This window comes from Stylophora pistillata, chromosome 7 (genome assembly GCF_964205215.1).
Source record: "Stylophora pistillata chromosome 7, jaStyPist1.2, whole genome shotgun sequence".
Classification (NCBI taxonomy): domain Eukaryota; kingdom Metazoa; phylum Cnidaria; class Anthozoa; order Scleractinia; family Pocilloporidae; genus Stylophora; species Stylophora pistillata.
In genome coordinates, this window is record NC_142525.1 from 30318201 (window position 1) to 30340330 (window position 22130).

General features: G+C 40.4%; 1 protein-coding gene across 4 annotated transcripts; it reads right to left on the reverse strand.

Annotated features, from left to right (window-relative positions):
* Positions 1-11606: 11606 nt before the first annotated feature.
* Positions 11607-18871, reverse strand: LOC148727412 (uncharacterized). Of its 4 annotated transcripts, none has more exons than XR_015989851.1 (3): positions 18766-18871; positions 12592-16664; positions 11607-12210 (listed from the first exon to the last, which is right to left on the reverse strand). XR_015989851.1 is itself a non-coding variant. In XM_088728188.1 (3 exons), exons 2-3 carry the CDS (start codon positions 16635-16637, stop codon positions 12200-12202), a joined length of 3159 nt encoding a protein of 1052 aa, XP_088584314.1. In that variant the 5' UTR covers positions 16638-16664; positions 18766-18871; the 3' UTR covers positions 11607-12199. The 4 variants fall into 4 exon arrangements, 2 of the variants coding, with proteins under 2 accessions (XP_088584314.1, XP_088584312.1); XR_015989850.1 differs by having other exon boundaries at positions 12466-16664; XM_088728188.1 differs by having other exon boundaries at positions 13490-16664.
* Positions 18872-22130: the final 3259 nt, after the last annotated feature.

Consider the following 22130-nt stretch of genomic DNA (forward strand, 5'->3'; position numbering starts at 1 on the left):
TAAGTCTTTCCCTCGTTCAAAATCATCATTAAGCAAACAGATCCGTCTTGTTGTTTTCGCTGTTCAGTTCGACTTTCCTAAGATGGGTCTACAAAAAAGAAGAAACTCCATCAATAAATAATTCTTGAAGGATCTTTTTCCGAAAAGCACTGAGTAACCGGTCAGGCAATTGACTAGATGCCAACAATAATGTCTGATGTTATTTTTAGGAGTACAGCCTGCTTCGTCGCGTGCTCTCCTAATAAAGGCTTTACGCCGACCAGTTGTTCAATCTTCTTTGCTTCCTTTCTTGCACATGGCAATGAAGTGATGTACTGAATACCTCCCTTGAACTTGACCGAGTCAACTGTGGGATCACCCTCGATCAGTGCGTCAGTCCGACTGTGATAATCCACTGGACTATCTTGAATTAGCTTGAGTGTTGTCAATGAGGGAACTATACAGATCCGACGAGTCTCCGCTAAGTATTTTCCCTCCTTATCACTCAGGGCAGCAAATGGAACTTTGTACAAGCTGCTACGAGACCCAATGATGACTTCGGTTCCCTCAAGGAAATCAGCGATGGCCGGGGATGATGAGGAGTTTGGAACTCAAAGAAAGACTTCATTGGAAATCTGATATATATATATCTTAATAACCAAGCGCGAGGGCCGTACTGGGAGAATATCGTCCCGAGGTCTTGACAGTACGGACCGAGCGCAGCGAGGTCCGTACAAAAAAGACTCTGCGGCTGCTCCTTCCTTGTCGCCAATTTCAATTCTAATCGCGAGTCCTTTTTCGTGGCATTCTTTAGCCTTGGCGTATTCTCCAAGAGAAAGGAATAAAGTTCCGAGGTTTCCGTAATCAACTGCTTCTTCTTGTCTGTCGCCAATTTCCCTTCTGATCACAAGCGCTCCGTCGTAAGATTCTTTGGCCTTTGTAAATTCGCTGAGCAACTGAAGCACAGTTGCTAAGTTTCCGTTGACGTCTGCCTCTCCTCTTCTGTCGCCAATCTCCTTTCTGATCGCAAGTGCTCTCTCAGCGTAATCTTTAGCCTGGGTATATTCACAATGAATAAAGGTTGATAGTTTCTAAAGAAACTGTTTGGCGCTGCGTCGGTGGGGGTAACGAAATATTTGAACATATCAACAAAGTTGAAATAGTAAATTGGCCAACGTTACGGTTATAAAAGCTGACGTTTCGAGCGTTAGCCTTTCGTCGGAGCGAATGACGCAGGGTAACGCTCGAAACGTCAGCTTTTATAACCGTAACGGTGGCCAATTTACCATTTCAACTTTTTTGATATATTCAAATTATATTCACAATGGTCTGCAAGCAGTTTTGTAAATTCTCGACAGGTATCTGCTTCTTCTTTGCTGTCATCAGTTTGTCAGTACTGTTCGATTTATTGCTCTTTCATAAAATTCTCTCGCATCAACAAAATTATTTAGTCTAGATGACATTCTTGCAATTGTCAAGCTTAATTTCACTCCTAGGTCGGCGACAGCAGGACGGTGGTTTTCGGTGAGAATTTTTCTCGCATATTTTGCCGAAGTTTGGTAATCAGAAATAGAAAAGTATGCGAAGAACATCTCCAAATAGATAAGTAGGTAAAGTTCTCTTGCAATTTCATCCTTTTTTCCCTGCAAACTGGCATTTAATAGGTTCAAACATTCGTTGTAGAACTCTACGGCTTTGTGAAATCGACCAGTGTTCCTAAAAAAGAGGCAACTTGTACACCTAGAAAGGTCGTCCATAACCTGGTTGTAAAATCCATTACGGTGTCACTTGTCATACTAAACAGCTGAAAGAAGACAGAAAAATACATGAATTTTACATCAAGACAGACGAGACAAGCACAGTGTATTGAAGCATTAATCATATATAATTACAATGAATCTGTCTATCAAGACATACAAGACAAGGACAAGACAAGCACAGTATATTAAAGCATTGGAATGAATTTTATATCAAGATAGACGAGATAGGCACCTTATATTGAAGCACTGGAATGAATTTTCATATCAAGACGAACAAGACAAGCACAGTATCTTAAAGAATTGGAATGAATTTTTACACCAAGACAGACGAGACAAACAGAGTATGTTAAAGCATGGAATGAATTTTTGTATCAAGACAGACAAGACAAGCACAATATAGTAAAGAATTGGGTTGAAGGACTGAGGAAAGGAGAATATCAGATCACCCAAAATATGGGGGAGAAAAGTTTAGGGCGAAAGGTTAACTGCTGATCGACAATAAACGGTGTCTGTAAGAGAAACAAGCGAGCTGAAATGCAAAAGTTTCGCCGTTGTGTATCATTGCATGTCAATACCACTGCATGTCAATACCCCTGCATGTCAATACCCCTGCATGTCAATACCACTGCATGTCAATACCACTGCATGTCAATACCACTGCATGTCAATACCCCTGCATGTCAATACCCCTGCATGTCAATACCCCTGCATGTCAATACCCCTGCATGTCAATACCCCTGCATGTCAATACCACTGCATGTCAATACAACTGCATGTCAATACCACTGCATGTCAATACCACTGCATGTCAATACCACTGCATGTCAATACCACTGCATGTCAATACCACTGCATGTCAATACCACTGCATGTCAATACCCCCGCATGTCAATACCCCCGCATGTCAATACCCCCGCATGTCAATACCCCCGCATGTCAATACCCCCGCATGTCAATACCACTGCATGTCAAAACCACTGCATGTCAATACCACTGCATGTCAATACCCCTGCATGTCAATACCCCTGCATGTCAATACCCCTGCATGTCAATACCCCTGCATGTCAATACCCCTGCATGTCAATACCACTGCATGTCAATACCACTGCATGTCAATACCACTGCATGTCAATACCACTGCATGTCAATACCACTGCATGTCAATACCACTGCATGTCAATACCACTGCATGTCAATACCACTGCATGTCAATACCACTGCATGTCAATACCACTGCATGTCAATACCACTGCATGTCAATACCACTGCATGTCAGTACCACTTCATGTCAGTACCACTGCATGTCAATACCACTGCATGTCAATACCACTGCATGTCAATACCACTGCATGTCATTACCACTGCATGTCAATACCACTGCATGTCAATACTGTAGGATAAGATACATCGTCAGAAACGAGGACATGTTCTCTTGATGAAGAGCACGATCGTTGCAGCCACTGGTGTCATAGTTTCCCTTAACTAAAACATGAAAAGCTAACAATTTTTATGCTTTGTTTCAAGCAAACTGTGGTAATGAACGAAGTGGATGAATTCTTCAGTAAACATCGCAAGGGTCAGTAGTTTTGGGCAATGCACTCCCACTTAGTCTCTTAACTCGGCTGCATTTCTATGGTTAAGTTTAGTCGCCGCTTGTGGCTACATGCGTGCTCTGGTTCAACATGCATTGTTCGAAGATAATTTTGAAACTGATGTTTAATTGCCATTCCTCACAAGGCTTGTGATTTGATGAGACAAAGGAACGATTACTCTAATAAGGATAAAAGCCTAAGTGATGTGACTTATGGAAGCGGCCTCCGAGGGGAAATTTTAAATATTTTTATAGTTCAAGGGACTTTCATTTTAATGAATACTTGCCTTGTTTACAGCGAGCTGGCTCTTTTTTGATTCTTTTCCTTTTAAACCAATTTGAGTGGGGGCTCGTAAGAGGGAAAAAGGAAAGTTAAATATCCGATTTTTCCTATGGGATATGAAATACTAATAGACTCTAAACTTGTTAGATTACGTATCTAATACACGAAATGATCTAGTGCAGTGTAATATAAACTGTATATATAGAGGGTGAGTTTCTGGAGAAACCAGGGTGCTGCGTCGGTAAGGATAACATGGTAATTTGGTCATATCATATGGAGCCGTTCACTCTGACGAATTAAGGGCTAACGCTCGAAACATCAGCGAGTTTAACTCTTTACGGTGGCCAATTTACGATTTCAACTTGGTTGTTATAACCAAACTACCCATTATAAATATATTCCGGCGGCTAAAAATTCTTGTAAACGAGATCAATCAAATACCGAAAAAACCTGGCCAGGCCTGTTCCTTGGTGTTGCAGTATGATTGTCTCCGTATCTCGCTGCTTCGAAGCTCGAGCTGTGAGCGTCAGTGGACTCTGCTCTAGCGCGACTTCCTTTGTTTAGCGGGACTTTCTCAGCAGAAAGAGGACGTACATTTGTGCAAATTAAGGATGCAGAAATGATGCGACTTTAAATCGTCAAATAGGTCTGCGATTTGTTTCACTAAGTTTCTTGGATCTTGTTTACTGTGGGTACTCTCGACCGGTATATAGACCGGTTTATAGACCGGTATATAGACCGGTATATAGACCGGTATATAGACCGGTATATAGACCGGTATATAGACCGGTATATAGACCGGTATATAGACCGGTATATAGACCGGTATATAGACCGGTATATAGACCGGTATATAGACCGGTATATAGACCGGTATATAGACCGGTATATAGACCGGTATATAGACCGGTTTATAGACCGGTATATAGACCGGTATATAGACCGGTATATAGACCGGTATATAGACCGGTATATAGACCGGTATATAGACCGGTATATAGACCGGTATATAGACCGGTATATAGACCGGTATGTAGACCGGTATATAGACCGGTATGTAGACCGGTATATAGACCGGTATGTAGACCGGTATATAGACCGGTATATAGACCGGTATACCGGTCGAGAGTACCGACAGTAAACATGATCCAGTTTCTTTGATCGATCGCTTCGGAATTGGAATAAAAAAACCGGTTTATGCATATTCAAGAGAAGCCTTTCACAATTCAGATGAATTCGTCTCGTAGTGAAGATAATTTGGTTTTATCAATTAAGGATCCTCCCAATGACGTTTGCGTTTCGCGGCTATTCGAGATCAGTGGAGGCGCAAATTTGCTGCTCAGGTCGAAGAGAAAGCGGAAACCAAATGGGAAAAACCGAAAATCCACGTCGAGTACCAAATCCGAAAAACCGGAAACGGAAGGCTAAAAACGAAATATGCGCAAACTGTAATAAACATCAAAATGGAAAAACCGAATTTTTCTTTGGAAAAAAATCTAAAAAACCATCTAAAAGATTGCCAAAGCTGTAAAACCGAAAATCCCAATGCTTCCCTAATTATGGGGTATGTGATAGCGAGCTGGAACTACTACGCAGTTATCTAAGTGGACGCACACAGTATGTACACATCAATAGCTGTCATTCCTCCCCAAGAGCTATGTCGGCTGGAGTACTGCAAGGGAGTATTTTGGGCCCCATTTTGTTCCTCTTATTCATTAACGATCTGCCATCGGCGGAACAGCGTTCTACCGTAGACATCTACGCGAATGACACTACTCTCAGTTTATCATTAGATGTGACTAATGGACTTATTACCATGTCATCAGCCCTCCAACAAGACTTAGATGACGTCTCACGGTGGTCGGCTGCTAACAAAATGGTTACAAACGCTGCGAAGACGAAATGTCTCCTTGTTACAGGGAAACGCATCATGCAAGCAGCTTGAAAATTGTTCACTGGAGCTCAAACTCGCTAACTCTGACATAGAAACTCAGAAGCTCTTGGGGGCTACGATTGACAAACGTTTAAACTTTGATGTACACGTTGAGGAACTGTGCAAGAAGTTGTCCCAGAAAATAGCGGTTCTTAGAAAGATAAGGAGATTCATCCCTATTGAACAGCGCATACTTTACTACAATGCTATGATCAAACAAGTAATGTTGTATGGGTCAACTATCTGGTCAAACTGCACAGCTGATAACATAACGAGAATCCTCAAGCTATAAAAACGTGTCGCCCGAGAGATTTTGGGAGCTGACACAAGATAAAATAGCGTAAATCTTTTTAATAAATTAGGGTGGCTCCCATTTTATGATGAAGCTAAAATCAATAAGTGCTCACTCGTCCTTAAGCGCTTTCAAGGAAACTGCCCCAGCTACATGTATGACCTTCTTAATTGTAATGCAGATTTACACACACGCAGTGGGCGATACAGTGCCTTAAACCTCGTCTGCCCCAGATATACTGAACGTGTATCTGAGGGAGGGAGATTTTTTAGCGTGTCCGCAACCAGGCTCTGGAACTCTCTGCCCATTAACCATAAGAAGGTAATATGTGTAACCTCATCTAGAAAGGTTATTTATAGACATTTTTTAACCGGATACAATGACGTTGATCATTTTAGCGTAACTGAAAATTAATTTTAGTCATAATTCTATGCTAATCCAACCGTATTTCATAACCTTCCTCTCGCTCGACCTATCCCAGCTGTATTCTTATTGTAATTCTAGTTTGTAGATATTCATTGTAAGGATATTTTTATAAATGTAATACAGTTTTTACTATTGTTAGTCCTATTCATACATACATGCAGTAAATGGTTTGAACCCGGGGATAACATGTGAAGGTGTAGTCTGATCGTCCGGGTGAGTGTAGTCCTGAGAAGGACTGTTGTCGGTGGCAGTGACTGACGTTTCGACAACCTGTGCGGAAGTCATCATCAGAGTCAAGTGAATGAATGTTGTCAGTAGAATGTTCTTATTCCAGTTCGTGTGAAATGATCGGTTGGTTTTGCCGTGATGTTATTGGCTGTAAGACTCAAGTGACGTAAGTCGTTCGTGATTGGTCTGTTTCGGTCTGTCGGTAAAGCTAGGTTGTTCTTTTTCGGTCGTTTGTGATGTTTACATCTTACTACCCTTCAATATCCGCGTCGCCCACAAACCCATCACCACACTACGTCAGTTACTAACCAACGTTAAAGACAAAGACGAACCGAGGAACAGACAGGGAACGATTTATAAGATCAATTGTTCCGACTGCCAAGCCTCCTACATCGGTGAGACTGGCAGAAACCTCACAACAAGACTGACTGAACACAGACGGGCGACGAGGAAAGGTGATGTCAGCAATCACATTGCTGAACACCATCGACTTACCAACCACAACATTGACTGGGACTCTGCGCAATGCCTAACCTACAGCACTGACTATTTTCAACGACTGACTCTGGAAAGCTGGTTTACTAACTTAGAACAGACTCCCCTAAACAGATGTCAACAACTACCCGCCCCATACAAACGACTCATTCACGACATAAACATCACAAACGACCGAAAAAGAACAACCTAGCTTTACCGACAAAATTGAAGCTCTTCAAATTTTTCAAGACTTTAATTTCCTTGGCCAAAACAAACTCCTTTTCACCATGGACATTACGTCTCTTTACACTGTCATTCCTAATGGCGAAGGCTTTCTGGCCCTTAAACATTTTTTTGATCAACGTACTGTTAAGGAACCTAAATCTGAAACACTACTACGCTTAGCCGAACTAGTGCTCACACTCAATTGTTTTTCATTCGGAAACAACTTCTTCAAACAAACCAATGGTGTAGCCATGGGCACCAAAATGGTACCTAGCTATGCGAATCTTTTTGTAGGTTTTGTCGAACACCAATTTCTCAGCCAATACAACGGGTCCAAACCTGAACTCTACGGTCGCTACATCGACGACTGTATCGGCGCTACCTCCTCTACCAGAGAGGAGCTCACTCAATTCATAACTGCAGTCAATTCTTTTCACCCGGCTCTGAAATATACTTGGGAAATTTCTGACAATTCTTTATCCTTCTTAGACGTCAAAGTTTCAATTGAAGGTAACGGTTTATGCACTAGTGTGTATTACAAACCTACAGACTCGCATAATTACTTGTTATATTCGTTTTCTCATCCATCTCACGTTAAGAATTCCATTCCTTTTTCTCAGTTTCTAAGACTTCGTCGTTTATGTAGTAATGACTCTGATTTTCACCACAAATCAGAGTCAATGTGCCAGTTCTTCGATGAACGTGGTTACCCTGTTTCCGTCGTTCAAGCGGGTTACCACCGCGCTCAACTTATTGATAGACATTCAGCACTACAAACGTCGCATAAGGAAGATTCCGACCGCATTCCATTCACTCTCACGTTTCACCCTCACAACCACTCAGTTAAATCCATCATTCTTAAAAACTTTAAATTACTTCAAAACGATCCAGAGACAGGCACTATCTTTTCGCAGCCTCCGCTCATTTCATTCAAACGCGACAAAAACTTAGGCAATTTTTTGGTCAGAAGTTCTTTTCAGACTAATGAGCAACCAGGCACTTTTAAATGCGCTCGTGCACGATGCAAAACGTGTCCTTTCATTCACAACACTGATAAAATATCGGGACCTAAACGATCCATTAAGATCACCGATCACTTCACGTGCACCTCCGCTAATGTAATCTATTGCATAACTTGCACTTATTGCAAAAAGATATACATCGGCGAAACAGGCAGAAGACTAGGTGACCGATTCCGAGAACACCTTCGAGACGGGGAAAGGAATGACAAGGACACATCGAAACCAGTCGCTAGACATTTTAATTTACCCAATCATTCTAAGCAACATATGGCAATCTGCGGTCTTTCCTTGCACTTAGGTGGCACGGAAAGCCGTAAAAATCTTGAACAATAGCTCATCTTTCAAACCGGCAGTCTAAATCCCACAGGGATCAATGAACGCTTTTCATTCCACTAATTTATTCATGTTTTTCTCGTTGCCATGCACCCACCAATAACGTAGCTCCATTTTCTGCCTTTAAAAGCACACACAACCCACAATTCCTCTATTCACTCCGACGAAGGGCTAACGCTCGAAACGTCAGCTTTTGTAATCATTACGGTGGCCAGTTTACCATTTCAACTTTGTTGATATATCCAAATTATTTCGTTACTCCCACCGACGCAGCCCCAAACAGTTTCTTTCGAAACTATCAGCCTTTATTCAACTGCATTCAGTCTATCGTTAAGTTTCGTCGACGCTTGCGGCTACATGCGTGATCTGATTCAACATGCATTGTTCGTAATCAAGATAATTTTGGAACTGATGTTTAATTGCCGTTCCTTGTGACTGATAAGACGAAGGAACGATCACTCTAAGGATAAAAGCCTAAGTGATGTGACTTATGGAAGCCTCCGAGGGGAAATTTTAATATTTTTTATAGTTTAAGGGACTTTCATTTTAATGAATAGTTGCGTTGTTAAGAGCGAACTGGCTCTTTTTTGACTCTTTTCTTTTTAAACCAATGTGAGTGGGGGCTCGTAAGAGAGAAGAAGGAAAGTTAAATGTCCCATTTTTCCTATGGGATATGAAATACTTATAGAGTCTAAACTTTTTCAGTTACGTATCTAATACACGAAATGATCTAGTGCAGTGTAATATAAAATATATATATATAGAGGGTGAGTTTCTGGAATAAACCGTGGTGCTGCGTCGGTAAGGGTAACATGGTAATTTGGTCATATCATATGGAGCCCTTCGCTCTGACGAATTAAGGGCTAACGCTCGAAACATCAGCGAGTTTAACTCTTTACGGTGGCCAATTTACGATTTCAACTTGGTTGTTATAACCAAACTGCCCATTATAAATACATTTACCGACTGCTAAAAATTCTTGTAAACGAGATCAATCGAATACCAGAAAAACCTGGCCAGGCCTGTTCTTTGGTGTTGCAGTATGATTGTCTCCATTTCTCGCTTCTTCGACGCTCGAGCTGTGAGCGTCAGTGGACTCTGCTCTAGCGCGACTTCTTTTGTTTAGCGGAACTTTCTCAGCAGAAAGAGGACGTACATTTGTGCAAATTAAGGATGCAGAAATTATGCGACTTCAAATCGTCAAATAGGTCTGCGATTTGTTTCACTAAGTTTCTTGGATCTTGTTTACTGTGGGTACTCTCGACCGGTATATAGACCGGTATATAGACCGGTATATAGACCGGTATATAGACCGGTATATAGACCGGTATATAGACCGGTATATAGACCGGTATATAGACCGGTATATAGACCGGTATATAGACCGGTATACCGGTCGAAAGTACCGACAGTAAACATGATCCAGTTTCTTTGATCGATTGCTTCGGAGTTGGAATAAAAAAACCCGATTATGCATATTCAACAGAAGCCTTTCACAATTCAGATGAATTCGTCTCGTATTCAAGATAATTTAGTTTTATCAATTGAGGATCCTCTCAATGACGTTTGCGTTTCGCGGCTATTCGAAATCAGTGGAGGCGCATATTTGCCGCTCAGATAGAAGAGAAACCGGAAACCAAATGGGAAAAACCGAAAAACCACGTCGAATCCGAAAAACCGGAAACGGAAGGCTAAAAACGGAAAATCCGCAAACTGTCACGGTAATAAACACCAAAATGGAAAAACCAAAATTTTTTTTGGAGAAAAACCGAAAAACCATCTAAAAGATTGCCAAAGCTGTAAAACCGAAAATCCCAATGCTCCCCTCACTGGGTTGATTATGTAAATTGACGTTTTGAGCGTAACGAATACGCAAATTAAAATACGCTCCAACGAAGGGCAAACTCTCGAAACGTCTGCTTAGAAACTCTTTACAGTGGCCAATTTACATTATCAATTCAGTTGATAAAATCCAATTATCTCAGTTAGTATATCCTCGGCCGACGAAGTACCACAGTTTGTTTCGAAACTTACCCCCTTTATTCGTTTTATATTTAGTCAACCGAGTCTTGATCAAAGAACTAAGGAATCCACACTTCTGACGCTGAGGAGATAAAATGCGCCTGTCACAGAAATAACTATTTGCATGATTGATCGTTTGGGCAGCTTCGATTTTTATGAACACAATCGAACAATCGGTTTCTTTCCGATGGTAAGAGTGCTTGTTCTTTGTACGGCAGCGCCAAGGTTCGATTCGGCTGGACACTTACTTCGATTTCAACCAGCTTCAGTACCGCGGTCATATAGATCACAGCCACCATACACGTAACCAGGGCTTTACGAGAAACAGAACACTGTAGTAAATGCACAGGAACGTCCTGATAAATGTCACTTACCTCGTAGCTTGATTTCCAAATTCCAAAGGAGAGACGGACATCAGAACAGTTATATTGACATCTTTAATCTCAACCCCAGGTCCCTCTTACATCAAATCATGGCCGAGAGATGACAGTCACCTGGGTTCGAACAGACAACGCGCAGTTTAACCGTACTGGCCAGTTAGAGGATGCTCTTCCTCGACACAGCCATAGAGGTCCGGCGTTTATTTGGGGGGCGATCTTTAACCGAGAAGCCAGAACACGGATGTTTAGGCCATCATAAGGTTGTTTTTGAATTGATTTAACTTGTAATAATTAAGAGAGGAGACGAGGGCGCTATGATACTATAATTTTTAACTCGCGACAATTTACCTAGGACGATTTATCGGTGAATCGTGACGTAAATCAACGATATACGACCCAGGAACATTCAGATTCTCCCACCAGGAATTACGAGGAAATCGAATTTAATATTAAGCATACTGGTATTTACAAAATGTACAGCGCAATGCATCAAAACTTCCTCTGAATCTTAACAGTTGCTCTTCTAAGAATATATTTTACATTTACAACTATTAAGAAATTTTCAGATATACTTTGTGAAAAGGCTGGATCTGGAATTAGAGTTGATGATTAAAAGAAACGGTAAAAAGAGTTTTAAAAGACGAAAAGGGACGAGTTGAAATTCAGGTTTGAAGCCATTTATCTAAGCTTCAGCTATGAGGTTTAAGCGCTAAAGAAACAAAATCGTTTATTTCCAATCTTTGCTTTTTTTTTCTTCGCTTTCCTTCGCTTACTTGCCCTTTTTAATTGAAGCCTTTTGGTATAACTTTTTGATCAGTTGCAAAACTTGGTTATTGTTAACGGACGTGTCAACTCAATAATTTACCAAGAGAACTTTGAAATAAACGTATACCACGTCCGTGAATATACAATATGGTTACCATCTCAAAGCAGCCATCCATAGTGGAGTTTCACAGCAATTTTCCGCCTAGTCGTGTTGGTTCCGGCATTGAGGTAACTTTAACAAGTCTTACACAAAGAAAATCTTTTATGTTCTGTAAATTATACTGCCTCGTTTGTGTTTCTGGAATAAATTTGAGAATTCAGTAAAAATTTCGCTTACAAACTATCACAGTTGATTAACACATATACAAATCTTCACAGTATCGTATAAAAATTAAGTAATAAGTCCTATTCCCTCGTTCAAAATCATCGCTAAGCAAACACATCCGTTTTGGTTGTTTTTGCTGTTCCATGTAGTTGACTTTCCTAGGATAGGGCTACAAAAAGAAAGAAACTCCATCAGTAAATAATTCTTAAGAGATCTTTTTCAGAATTAAAAGCACTGACTATCCAGTCAGGCAATTAACTAGATGCCAACAATAATGTCTCAAGTGTAAATAAGAACTCAACTTGAAGAAGTAAAGGAAACTCAAAGCATGTAGTGGATGGGTAACATTATGGAAAACTTTATATAGCGGCGCTTGTCCACCGCTAGTTGGACCGCACAAAACGCACTGGTAAATACAACGCACCGCACCAAACTTCTTCAGGAACGTCTCCTTCTTTATTATTGTATTGTACCGTAAAACTAAAAATTGATACGAGAAATTAGGGACACGCAGATAAATTAAGAAATACATCAGATACATCAAACTTACATTATTGCCGGATCTGGTGAGAGTAGAAATCGATTAAACCTTTCCTTTCTTTCCTTTACTGATTTCCGGTCTTTCCTCCGAGCACGTGCTTACCAAACTGATCAAAAGCCTTTTTTCGTCTATATTGAATTACTCTTAGGAGTGCGTGACCAGTCACCTAGTGTGACTTAAAGGATTATTAACTAAATCAAACAACGAAACAGAACTCGTGCTATAGGGGCACTTACACTTTAACTTACTGACCTTACTGAATCAGGGCAAGCATGAAAAATGCCTGCCCTGTCTCTGTTTCAATACTTACCAAACGTCCGATTAAAGGTTCTACTTACTCTGCTATTAGTCTTTGAAATTCATCGCCGGGGATTTACGAAAACAATTAAATTTACCGAATGGAAACACCTTCATTCGTTGTACAGTCATAATAGCGCTTTTCGATGGAGTATCGTGAAACAAAAGCCAGAGAAATCGCCACAGCTCATCAGAACTGACCTGTGTCAACATCACAGTTACAAGCAAGCAACGACGATGATGATGATGAAACTTTATTAAGGTGTCTAAAGAAACCTCCTAGCTTATGTTAAAAACCTGTTCTAATCAGTAGGGGACACAAAATTCAATGAATATAAACGATCACGCGTTTGGTTTTATAGTTTTGTAAGTAATTAGTTGAAAGGATAACACGAGTTTCCCAGACAAATTATGGAGCTCAGTGATGAAAACCTTTTGCAATCTCAGATTACTTCCATCATTCAATTGAAAGCAGCTCTCAGAAACCTTGATTTTTCCTTTCTTGACCTATTTTCCGCAATATTTGACTCTCCTAATCAAAGACTCCCTTCACCGTGCCAGAAAAGTTTGAATCTGAGATATAAATGAAAACTATCAACTTTAAACTTACCCTTATTACCAAAGTCAAACGTGACGTCATCTCCAATCAACATGAATGGAGCCCACTCCGAAACTCTGGTATAGCCGTTGTTTCTCATCCACTTCATGGCCCGGTGAAGAGATTCACTGGCGCTTTCTCCACTGACAAGATGTTCGTAGAAACGACTCATGAGCTGTTCTGTTGCTGTGTCTGATATGGCCCATAACGCAACCAATACCGACCGAGCACCGGATCCTAGGAACGCTCGAGCGATTCCAATGACTCCTTCAGCTTTGATCTGTCCATTTCCACTGTGACAACAGCTGAGTACAACCAGTTTAGCTCTGACTTTAACTTGTGATATCTCGTCCATCGTCAACAGATAGTCTTCTTCTTGTGGGGTGATATTGGGATTGTCAGGAGTACGGATAGGAGAAAGAGCGACTTCTCCTCTTTCGGCATCGCCATGTGCAGCAAAATGTACCAGGCTCACTGATGTTATCTTTTCGAGTACAGCCTGCTTCGTTGCTTGCTCTCGTAATAAAGGCTTTACGCCGACCAGTCGTCCAACCATCTTTGCCTCCTTTCTTGCGCATGGCAATGAGCTGATGTGCTGAATACCTCCCTTGTACATGACCCAGTCAACTGTGGGATCACCCACGATCAGTGCGTCAGTCCGACTGTGATAATCCGCGGGACTATCTTGAATTAGCTTGAGCGTCGTCAATGAGGGAACTATACGGATGCGACGAGTCTCCGATAAGAATTTCCCTTTGTTATCTGTCAGGGCAGCAAATGGAACTTTGTACAAGCTGCTAGGAGGAACAATGATGACTTCAGGTTCCTCAAGGAAGTCAGCAACGGGGATGATGAACAGTTTGGAACTAAAAGAAAGACTTGATTGGAAATCTGAAATAACTTCTTCTTCATCATCTTCCTCGAGAAGTCGCGGATCTCTGGGGCTTCCTAGCTCATCTGAACTGAGTTGTGGCTTAATGACGAGAGGTAAAGATCGATCTTCGCATTCCCATTCGGATTGCATGCTGAGGCATCGGAAACTTTTAGCAAAAAAGTCACTCAAATATCCGACTAATCGCGTGCCAAGAATCTCCTCACCCATTGTCATGTCTTTGAATTGAATTTCTCCCCTTGTGTTAATGACCCACATACAAAGGTAATCATTAACAAATGAAATGTACAAAAATACGCAGTCAGTTTCTCTTCTAACAATATTTTCAATCCCAATCCATGTTTTCGGATTGGCTGAAATGTTTGCCTGAAGAGAATATGTAGCAGCCTGCAGGTCTGCCAGGCCTCTTGCTCGTCCCAGCTCTGCAACATAAAGAGCATCTAGAGGATTGTTGTTCTGACAAAGAAGAGCACTACAGCACGTGTATGTATGACCACCCTTAATGTCCAAGAAAGATGTTTTTAAATGATCTTCATTTCTGAGGGAAAGTCTTAGGTGTTCGTATATTTCAAAACGTTGAAAAAAATACCGAAGCGCTTTTGTGTTGTTTCCTTGCCGTAAACTGGATTGAACAAGGCCATCTACGCTGTTTAACTCAGTTTCACGGAATGCAATGTCTTTGGCGATTTCCAGTGCCATCTCAAAATGGCTTTCAGCAGCGGTATATTCTTCAAGGTACAGACGCAGTTCTCCGAGGTGGTTATATATTGCTGCTTCTTGTGCTCTGTCGCCTAATTCAATTGTGATCGCGAGTGCTTTCTCATAATACTCTCTAGCCTTTGCATAGTCTCCTAGTTCGTTGAACAAATCACCTTGCTCTCTATAAGCTGTTGCGTCTCCTTTTCTGTTACCAATTTCAGAGTTGATTGCAAGTGATTTCTCCAAATATTCCTTAGCTTTGACAAAGTCATTAAGTTCATGAAACAAAGCCGCTAGGCTTTCATAATCTAAAGCTTCTCCACGTCTACAACCAATTTCAGTTCTTATCGCAAGTGATCTCTCATTATAATCTATAGCCCTGATATATTCTCCCAGCGATCGAAACAAATTTCCTAAGTTTCCGTAGTCTACAGATGCTCCTTCTCTGTCGCCAATTTCAATTTTGATCTCGAGTCCTTTTTCGTAACATTCTTTAGCCTTAGCGTATTCTCCAAGGGCCTGAAATACAGTTCCGAGGTTTCCGTAATCAGCTGCTTCTCCTCTTCTGTCGCCAATTTCTCTTCTGATCGCAAGCGCTCTCTCGAGATATTCTTTAGCCTTTGTGAATTCGCCGAGCAACTGAAGCGCACTTCCTAAGTTTCCATAGCTTCCTGCTTCTCTTCTTCTGTCGCCAATCATATTTCTAATCGCCAATGCTTTCTCATGATATTCTTTTGCCTTCTTACCTTCTCCAAGATTGTAACACAAACTTCCTAAGCATCCATATACAGTTGCTTCGTAATCGCTGTCGCAAATTGTTATACTTATCTCAAGAGCTTTGTTGCAGTATTCTTTAGCTTTAACAAAGTCACCAAGCGAACAAAACACTTGTACTAAGTTTGTGTAATCCGCTACCTGTCCCTTCCTATCACCGATCTCAATTCTGATCGTAAGTGCTTTCTCGATATATTCTATGGCATTGTCGTATTCGCAAAGATGGTGAAACACAACTCCCAAGTTCCCATAAGCCTTTGCCTCTCCGTCTTTGTCACCAATCTCCTTTCTGATCGTAAGTGCTCTTTCGATGTAATCTCTGGCCTTATTATATTCACTGAGACCTACGAGCAGTCTTCCAAACTCTCCACAGGTATCTGCTTCTTTTTTGCTGTCACCATTTTGTACCGTGAGGTTTATTGCTCTTTCATAAAAATCTTTCGCATCGACAAAATTATTTAGTTTAGATGACATTCTTGCAATATTCAAGCTTAATTTCACATTACCGATTCTCTCTTCTTGGGCGGCGACACCAAGACTATGGTTATCGGAGAAAAATTTTCTCGCATATTTTACCGAGTTTTGGGAATCAGAAATCAATCGGTATGCTTCGGACATCATAAAATAGACAAGTTGGTAACATTTCCTTGCAATTTTATCTTCTCTTCCCTGGCAATTGGCATTCAATAGGTTCAAAAATTCGTTGCATAACTCGATGGCTTTGTGAACTCGACCAGTGTTTTTTAAAAAAGAGGCAACTTTGAAGATCGTCCGAATCCTGGTTATGAAATCCATTACGGTGTCACTTGTAACTGTAAACAACTGAAAGAACACAGGCGAAACATGAATGGTTATATCCAACCGACAGAATACTAAAGCATTGGAATGAATTTTCGTATCAAGACAGATCAGATAGAGACAAAAAAAGTACAGTATATCGAAGCATCGGGCTGAGGAGCAGAGGAAAGGAAAAGATCAGGTCACCCAGAACATGGAAGAGAATAGTTTAGGGCGAAAGGTGAACAACAGGATGACAATAAAGGGCGTCTGAGAAAGCAACAAATCAAAGAGGATGGAGCTAGAATACCAAAGCTTCATGTTTCTCACGGCATATCTGCATTGTTGGATAAGATACGGTTTCAGAAGTGAGGACAAGTTCTCTTGATGAAGAGCGCGATCGTTACACTGAGCCACTCATATCATAATTTCCCTGAACTAAAACATGAAAACATGACGATTTTCATGCTTTCCTTCTAGCGAACTGTAATAAGGAATAAAGTGGATAAATTCTTCAGTTGATATCGCATAGGTCAGTAGTTTTGGACAATGCACTCTCACGCAGTCTCCAAACCCCGGCAGCATTTCTATACTAAGTTTCGTCGACGCTTGCGGTTATATGAGTGATAATCAACATGCACAGTTCGTAAGGAAGATAATTTTTGAAAGTGATGTTTAAATGTCGTTCCTTGTGATTAAAGAGACGAAGGAACAATTACTGTAAGGATAAGGGCCTAGGTGATGTGACTGATAAAGGCTTCCGAGGGGAAGATATAACTTTTTTATATTTCAAGGGACTTTTAATTTATATAAATACGCGCATTGTTTGCAGTGAGCTGCCCCCTTTTTTGATTTTTGGGACAATGTAGGTGGGGGCTCGCAAGAGAGAAAGGAAACTTAAATATCCAATTTTTTTCCAGTGGGGCACGGAATACCTGAACCTTGTGCAATTACGTATTCAATTCGCGAAATGGTCCATTGCAGTGTAATATTGATATAAACCAACTTCTAGAAATTATTGTACACGAGATCAGTCGAATACCGATAAACACTGGACATGCCTGTTCTTTTGCGTTGCAGTAAGATTTTCCCCTTATCTTGCTGCTTCGACGCTCGAGTTGCAGCGTTAGTGGACGGTGTTTTAGCGTGACTTCTTTTAATTCGCGTGACTTTCTTGGCAGAGAGAAAACTTACATTTATGCAAATTAAGGACAGAAATGATGCGACCTCAGATCCGTTTGCCTTGATTGGTTTCACTAAATTCCTTTCACTTTTATGAGTTGGAATAAAAAAACTATGTGTATTCAACAGAAGCCTCTTGCAAGGTAGAGGGCGAACCTCCCCGTGCGGTTTTCGATCTTTGAGAATAGATCAAAACATAATAAGAAACCTGTACACATTTATCCTTATTGAATGTTATGGCTTTCAGTAATTCATTGTTATCAAAGTAGTCTACCTACAGTCTGTTGCTTTGATATCTTTTGCTTACGTCCTTTATCACGATTTTATTAATTTTGATTATTCGATTTTGTTATTCAGATCAATTCGTTTTATATTCTTGATAATTTGGCTTTATCAGTTGAGTTGATAATGTAATCTGGCCGCTGTCAAGTGTCTATAAAGCTGACGGTTCGAGCGCTAGCCCTTCGTTAGGGCGACTACATTCTGACGAAGGGCTAACGCGCGAAATGGCAGGTAAGAAACTGCAAACTCAGTTGATAAAACCAAGTTATCTTGTAAAACCCTCCACCGTCGCAATACCACAGTTTCGTGAGAAACTGAAACCCCTGTTCGTATCATATTTAGTAAAGCGAGTCCTGATCAAAGAACTTAGAAATTCACCCTTCGGCTGACGCTAAGAAGATAAAATGCGCCGTTCACAGAATGAATTATTGTATGATAACTAGTTTCGCAAGATTCGATAATTAAGAACACAATCGAAAAATCGGTGTCTTTCCGATCACAAGAGTCCTTGTTCTTCATACGACAGCGCCAAGATTTAATTCGGCTGAACTCTTAGTTCGGTTTCAACCAACTTCAGTATCGCGGTCGTATAGATCAGAGCCATCACACATGTAACCAAGGCTATACCAGAAACAGAACACTGCATTAAATGCACAGTAGCGTCCTGATAAATGTCTCTTACCTCGTAGCTTGATTTCCGACTTCCAAAGGAGAGACGGACATTATAAAAGTTGTAGTAACATCTTTAATCTCAATCCCAGGTCCCTTTTACATCAATTCTTGGCCGAAGGATGAAAGTCACCTGGGTTCAAGCAGACTACGCGTGGTTTAACCGTACTGGCCACTTAGAGGATGCTCTTCCTTGGCACAGCCACAAAGGTCCAGCGTTTAGTGGGGCGCAAAGTTTAACCAGGATGTCAGAACACCAGCGTTTAGGTTGTCACAAGGTTGTATTTGAATCGATATCAGCTTGCACTAATTAAGAGAGGAAACGAGGGCGTTGTGATACTATAATAGTTTTTCACTGGCGACAATTTACCTTCGTCGATTTACCTGCGATTCGGAACGTAAATGAACGATATTCGACCCACCAACAATTAGATTCTCCCATCATGAATTACGAGGAAATCAACTTTAATATTAAGCATACAGGTATTCAAAAACTGTACAGTGTAATGTAGCAAAACTTCCTCTGAATCTTAACAGTTGCTCTTCTAAGAAAATATTTCTATTGACGATTTGGAAATTTTCAGACGCAAACGCATCTGACAAACCTTGCGAAAAGGCTGGATCTGGAATTAGAGCAGATAATTCGAATAGAATCGAATGGGATAAATAGTTTTAAAAGACGGGAAGGGACGAGTTGAAAGTCAGGTTTGGGGCCACTTCTCTGAGCTTCAGCTATAAGATTTTAGCGTTAAAGCAAACAAAATCATTTATTTTCAATCTTTCTTTCTTTTCTTCGCTTTTCTTCGCTTACTTGACCCCATTTCAAAGTAGCCTTTGGGTGTAACTTTTTAATAGGTTGCGATAATTGGTTCTTGTTAACGGCCTGTCAACTCAACAACTTACCCAGAGAACACTGAAATGAACGTACCATTTCCGTGAATATACAATGTGGTTACCTTCTTAAAGCAGCCATCCCTAGTGAAGTTTTACAGCGATTTTCCGCCTAGTCGTGTGGGTAACGGCATAGGGGTAACTTTAACAGGTCTTAAACTAAGAATCTTTTATGTTCAGTCAAGTACAATGCCGCGTTTGTGTTTCTGGAATAAATTTGAAAATTCAGTGAAACTTTCGCTTATAAACTATCACGGTTCATTAACACATAAACAAATCTTCACAGTATCGTTTAAAAATTAAGTAATAAGTCCTTTCCCCTTGTTCAAAATCATCGCTAAGCAAACACATCCGTCTTGGTTGTTTTCGCTGTTCAGTTTAGTTGACTTTCTTAGAATGGGTGTACAAAAAATAAGAAACTCCATCAGTAAATAATTCTTGAGAGATCTTCTTCGGAAAAGCACTGACTATCCAGTCAGGCAATTGACTAGATGCCAACAATAATGTCTTAAGTGTAGATAAGAACTAAAAAGAAGCAGAGAAAAGTCAAAGCGTGTCATGGATGGGTATCATTATGGAAAACTTAAACTTAATGACCATACTGAATTAGGGTAAGCATGAAAAATACCTGCCCTGTATCTCTGTTACAATACTTATCAACCATCCGATAAAAGGATCTACTTACTCTGCTAATAGGCTTTGAAGTTCGCGCCAGGGATTTATGAAAGCAATAAAATTTACCGAATGGAAACACCTTCATTCTTTCTACAGTCATAATAAAGCTTTTCGATGGAGTATCGGGTAACAAAAACCAGAAAAATCGCCATAGCTGATCACAACCAACCTGCGTCAACATCACAAGCAGGCGACGAGGACTCGAATTCAATATATGTAAACGATCACGTGATTGGTTTTATAGTTTTGTATGTGATTGGTCGAAAGGATACCACGAGTTTCCCAGACAGATTATGAAGCTTAGCGAAGAAAACCTTTTGTAATCTCCGATTACTTCCAATTGACAGCAGTTCTCAGAGAGTTTAAGTTTTCCTTTCTTAACCTATTTTTCCCAATATTTCACTCTCCTGATCAAAGACTCCCTTCACCCTGCCATAACAGTCTTTTAATTTTATATATAACTACAAACTTCCAACTTTAAACTTACACTTATTACCAAAGTCAAACGTGACGTTATCTCCAATCAACATGAATGGAGCCCACTCCGAAACTCTGGTATAACCGTTGTTTTTCATCCACTTCATAGCCTGGTGAAGAGATTCACTAGCACTCTCTCCGCTAACAAGATTTTCGTAGAAACGACTCATGAGCTGTTCTGTTGCTGTGTCTGATATGGCCCATAACGCAACCAATACCGACCGAGCCCCAGATTCTAGGAACGCTCGCGCGATTCCAATGACTCCTGATGACTTCTGATTCCTAAAGGAAATCAGCAACGGGGATGATGAACAGTTTGGAACTCAAAGAAAGACTTGATTGGAAATCTGAAATGCTTTACATACATACATACATACATATACTTTATTTAATCTCGAATTTGGAGTAGCTAAAGAATAAGCTAGTATCTTCGAGTTACAAGTATAATTCTAAATACTACTAAAATGTAAAATGTAAAATTGTAACATTCTAAAATTTAACTATGAGAAAGAGTCATACTGTAGAATCTTGCGCTTGAAATCAGAAAAGTCAGACGTTCTAAAAGAGTCCGGAAGAGAGTTCCATAGTTTTGAAGCCATATAGGAAAAGGAGTGAAGACCATAAGTAGTAGTTTTTGTAGACGGTAGAGACAAAATATAATTTCCGCTTAGATTATAGGATACAGACCGGAAACTAAACATGTTCTTTAGATAGCCTGGATGGCAGTTAAAAAACAAGCTCTTGTACAATATAATTAAGAAAGTCTGAAGGCGTCTTTTATACAGAGATTTGGAGTTAACTTTGCTAAGTAGAGAGTCATAGGGAGAATTATAATCCTGCAAGATAACTCTAAGAATTCGCTTGTTTAAAGTATCTATCTTCTCAGTACTACGCGCGCCACAAAAGTGCCATACAGACGAACAATAGTTAAAATGTGGCATAATAAAAGCCTTATACAATCTTAGTAGAGTATCTTTAGAGATAAGTTTACGAAACCTTAGCATTACATTGAACTGGCCATTTATCTTCTTACAAATAGTTGATATGTAATTATCAAAACGCAACCTATTGTCAATATTTATTCCAAATATATCCAAAGAATCTTTTAATGGAAAAGAGAAAGAGTGGCCTGTTTTTCCCAAGACTATAACCTGGTGTTTTGTCTCATTTACAATCATTCCATTGCTGCGATACCACTTATTTGCAACTCTCACTTCCCGACAAATACAGTTCTCTAGAGCTACTGGGTTGACATCAGAAGAGTATAACTGATGATCGTCCGCATATGCGTGAAATTTACCTTGCGTAACCGAGTAAAACAAGTCGTTGATGAAT